The sequence below is a fragment of the Miscanthus floridulus genome, chromosome 7 (assembly GCF_019320115.1).
Source record: "Miscanthus floridulus cultivar M001 chromosome 7, ASM1932011v1, whole genome shotgun sequence".
NCBI classification, from domain to species: Eukaryota; Viridiplantae; Streptophyta; class Magnoliopsida; order Poales; family Poaceae; genus Miscanthus; species Miscanthus floridulus.
In genome coordinates, this window is record NC_089586.1 from 84,434,238 (window position 1) to 84,438,958 (window position 4,721).

Genomic DNA, 4,721 nt, shown 5'->3' on the forward strand with positions numbered 1-4,721 from the left:
ACCAAGATGGTGCGGATCGGGACCCAGCTCCTGGCCAATTAGGAATGCTAGTTCGCCAACTTTCTATGTGCCAATCGCGACGTCTTCGCATGGAAACCTTCCGACATGTCAAGCATACCACGGGAGGTCACTGAGCATGCACTATGCCTCGTCCTAAGTTCGAAGCCCGCCAAGCAACACCTGCGTCGCTTTTACGATGATAGGCGCAGGGCCATAGGCAAGGAGGTCGCCAAACTCCTAGCAGTCGGATTCATCAAAGAGGTATACCACTCCGACTGGCTTGCCAATCCTATTCTTGTTAAAAAGAAGACTAGGAAATAGAGAATATGCGTTGATTATACTAGCCTCAACAAGGCATGTCCAAAGGACCATTTTACTTTACCATGCAAGACCAGATAGTCGACTCCACCTCAAGATGCGAAATCCTCTCCTTTTTGGATGCCTATTCAGGCTATCACCAGATCACAATGAAAGAGTCTGACCAGCTCGTGACTTCGTTCATCACCTCGTATGGTTTGTACTGTTACGTAACCATACCTTTTGGTCTGAAGAACGCCGGTGCCACCTATCAACGGTGCATGCAGCAATTCTTCGCTGATCAAATCAACCCGCTCAATCAGTCTGACCAAGTCGAGCAGCCAAAACCAACAATCGCCGTCGATATTGATGACATAGTGGTCAAAATAGGTCAAGCTTGTGACCTGATCACAAACTTGGCCGCAACGTTCACAAACCTCTGAAGGTTCAACATCAAATTGAATCCCAAAAAATATGTTTTCAGGGTTCTAAAGGGGAAGCTACTTGGATACATCATGTCCAAACGCGACATCGAGGCCAACCCCAAAAAAATCATGACCATCTCCAACATGGGCCCTATACGCATTGTCAAGAGCATACAGAGGCTCACCGGTTGTTTGGCCGCCCTGAGCCGATTCATCTCCTGGCTCGATGAACGGGGGATGCCTCTCTATAAGCTTCTCAAAAAGATAGATGCTTTCGTCTAGACTAAGGAAGCGCAGTAGGCTTTGGAGAGCCTCAAAGCATCACTAATGTCGGCCCCAATTCTCGTCGCTCCTAAACGGGGAGAACCGCTCCTCCTCTACATCACGGCGAGCAACCACGTGGTGAGCACCGCCCTAGTCATCAAAAGGGAGGAGCCGAGACACCACCTCAAGGTCCAACGACCCATATACTTCATTAGGGAGGTACTCACTGACCCCAAGGTCTGGTACCCCTAGGTGTAAAAACTCCTATACGCCGTGCTGATGGCAACCCAGAAGCTCCTGCACTACTTCAACGACCATGAAGTCTCAGTCCTTACTTCATACCCACTCAGAGACGTCATCCGCAACCACGATGCTGTGGGACAGATCTCCAAGTGGACACTCAAACTAATGGCCCACAACATCATGTATATCCCTCACACAGCTATTAAGTCTCAAGCTCTTATGGATTTTGTCGCTGAATGGACGAAGGTCCAGCTACCAACCTCGAATGTCACCCACGAGTACTGGACGATGTACTTCGACGGGTCCATAATGGCACCTAGCTTGGGGGCTAGAGTGGTTCTGATCTCCCCAGATGGGAGTAGGCTCCATTATGCAATCCGCATCCACTTTTTGGCCTCAAACAACACCATGGAATACGAGGCCCTCATCAATGGACTATGCATCGCCATCGAGCTCGGTGCTACGTGGCTCTATGTCCACGGCGACTCGGAGCTGGTCGTCGACTAGGTCATGAAGGAGTCCTCTTGCAAAAGCCCCCTCATGACAGAATACTGCCAGGAGGTGCACAAGCTCGTGGACAAATTCTAGGGGATCGAGCTACACCATGTCCCCCGGAAGGACAATGATGCCGCCGATTTTCTCGCAAAATTGGCTACCAAGCGGGTTCTATCTCTAGATGGGGTCTTTATCAATGACCTTCATGAACCATCTAACTGCATCCTGGAAGGTCCGATCTAGACACACCCCGATGTCGACCTGACGCTCAAGGGCTCTGGCCCTAGTGCCTCTGTGACGATGTCACCCACCGAGGTCACTGTGGTGGCACTCGATCAAGCCGACTGGCAAGCACCGCTACTCACCTACCTTGTCGAGTAGGTTCTCCCACCCAAAAGGATTGAAGCACAATGGATTGCTCGACATGCCAAGACATTCATCGTGATCGGTAATGAACTCTACAAACAAAGTCCATTGGGAGTACTCATGAAGTGCGTCCCTACCGACCAAGGCAAGCGGCTCCTCCTCGAGGTCCATGCCAAAATCTATGGACATCACATGGCCCCAAGGTCGCTGGTCGGAAAAGCCTTTCACCAAGGTTTCTAGTGGCCCACCGTGCTATGAGATGTAGAGGAGGTCATTCGCAGGTGCGAGGGATGCTAGTTCTACGCTCGACAAACGCACTTGCCAGCATAAGAGCTTCAAACCATCCCCATCACCTGGCCGTTCGTGGTCTGGGGCCTCGACATGGTAGGACCCCTCAAAAAGGGCCCGGGTGGCTTCACTCACCTACTCATAGCGATTGACAAATTCACCAAGTGGATAGAGGCCAAGCCCATCACTAACATTCGCTCGGAAGAGGCGGTCAGATTCTTCCTCAACATCATCTATCGGTTCGGCGTCCCTAACTATATCATTACTGACCACAGAACTAACTTCATTAGGAAGAAGTTCCTGGACTTCAGTGATGGATATGACATCAGGATCAATTGGGCCTTGGTTGGACATCCATGTACTAACGGGCAGGTCAAGCATGCTAATGGCATGGTCCTCCAACTACTTAAGCCACACATCTTTGACCAACTCAACAAGTACACCGAGCAATGGGTTGCAGAGGTCCCAGCGATCCTCTAGAGCCTAAGAATGACCCCAAACTGATCCACAGGGTTCACACCCTTTTGTCCTAGCCTACGGAGCTAAAGCAGTGTTGCCCTCCAGCCTTGACCATGGCACCCCAAGAGTGAAGGCCTTCGATCGTGACCGAGCCGCTGAGGCTCAGCAAGATGTAGTCGACCTGCTCGAGGAGGCCTATGAGACGACCATCATCCGCTCTGCTCACTACCAGCAGACTCTTCGCATGTACCATGAGATGAAAATCAGAGGAAGGATCCTCAAGGTTGGAGACCTCGTGCTTCGAAGGACCAAATCAACCAAGGAGAAACACAAACTCTCTCTACCTTGGGAAGGACCCTATATGGTGACCGAGGTTATCCAATTGGGCGCCTACCGACTGAAGGACGACAATGGCCATGTTCTCAACAACACTTGGAACATCAAACAGTTACGTTGTTTCTTCCCCTAAAATTCGGTCTTACTGCTTTCTTTCATTCAACGTTCGCTCCTACAAAGCACCCCGGCCAGAACACGTTTGGCCTAGGTCACTCGGGGGCTCCATGGGGGTGCAATACCACCCCTCTTTTTTACTATCATATGGTAAATAATTTTTTTACCTAAATGAAAGGGTAGTCGTTCCTTTAATTACCTTATGTAACTTTGCTTTAAACATTCTGACCTATCACACCCCGCATGACCTACGATTACGAGCAGCTGAGCCTCACGAGCCACTCCTAGGTTCTTAAGGTTGCAGCCTACGGTTCAAACGGGCAGGTGCAAAAAAGAAAGAATAAGAAACAAAGCTATGCTAGGGTAAAAATAAGGAACGAATGGGACAAGTTTCCCCGAACGAAGTGATTCATCACAAAACGAAAATTGATGTATTCATCAATACAACTGTTCACACGAGGGCTTCCCCACTAACTTATCATTTACATATGCTAAGTACTTCTACTCTAATTTCTACTATGGCCACCCGGTGGCATCGGCTGACGGCGCGACCGGCGAAGATAAAGGTTGCTCGCCCTCCGACGGGGCGATGTTCGGTTCGATCAGAGGCAGGACGACATTCGCTTCTGACCTGGGCTCCACTCCATCCGCTGGCTGGGCGACGTCCTCCTGGCTCGTGGCTTCAGCCATGCTCACATGGCGAGCCTCCATCACCCATTGCGTGGAGAATTGCTCTGCCACCAACTGTGTGTGTGGCAGCAAGCTCTCCCCAAGAGCATGGATGGCATTCGAGCTCCAGCCATCGGTGTATCCGCTATAGATGGTAGTGAAGTCTAGGTCTAGGTGGTGCGTTGCCACCGAAGTTAGCACCCTCGACGTCCCATAGAACATCCCGTTAGAGATAAGGGCCCCAACCGCATCTGGGACCTCCACCAGTCGGATGGCGGGCGTGCTGGTGCTCGGCCTCAACCTAAACACTTCCGCGATGATGACCTAGGCAATGTTGCGGATCTGGTCGAGCTCCCCCTCGAGAGCACATTGCTTTTCAAGGGACTTGGCCAGCGCCTCCGCATTCTGACCAATCATCGTCTTGGCCGTCTCCAGGTCCCGCTCCAGTGACCCAACCCTTTCGCCCAGCTCTAGAAGAAGGACGATAAGCTGATAAGCAAGCTAAAGGAAAAGACCAAGACATCAAAGGCGGAACAAGTACATACCGAGGTGGGTGTTCTCAAGGATGGAGAGTCCCTCCTCCTATCGAGTCACCTGCTTGCGTAGCCAAGCATTCGACTCCTCCATCCCCAGCACCTGCCCCCGGAGCACGAGCACTTCCAAGTCGACCTTTGACCGGGCCTTTCGCTCTGACTCCAGGGCCTCCAGGGAACTCTAGAGCACCACCTCGATCTCTGCTAGGGACTTCTGGAGCATCACCTCGGT

The 4,721-nt window shown here is 51.4% G+C and overlaps 1 protein-coding gene across 1 annotated transcript; it reads left to right on the plus strand.

The window, feature by feature from the left end:
* Positions 1-1,265: 1,265 nt before the first annotated feature.
* On the plus strand, positions 1,266-1,736 carry LOC136465775 (uncharacterized). The gene has a single exon (XM_066464381.1). The coding sequence runs from the start codon at positions 1,266-1,268 to the stop codon at positions 1,734-1,736; it is 471 nt and encodes a 156-aa protein (XP_066320478.1).
* Positions 1,737-4,721: the final 2,985 nt, after the last annotated feature.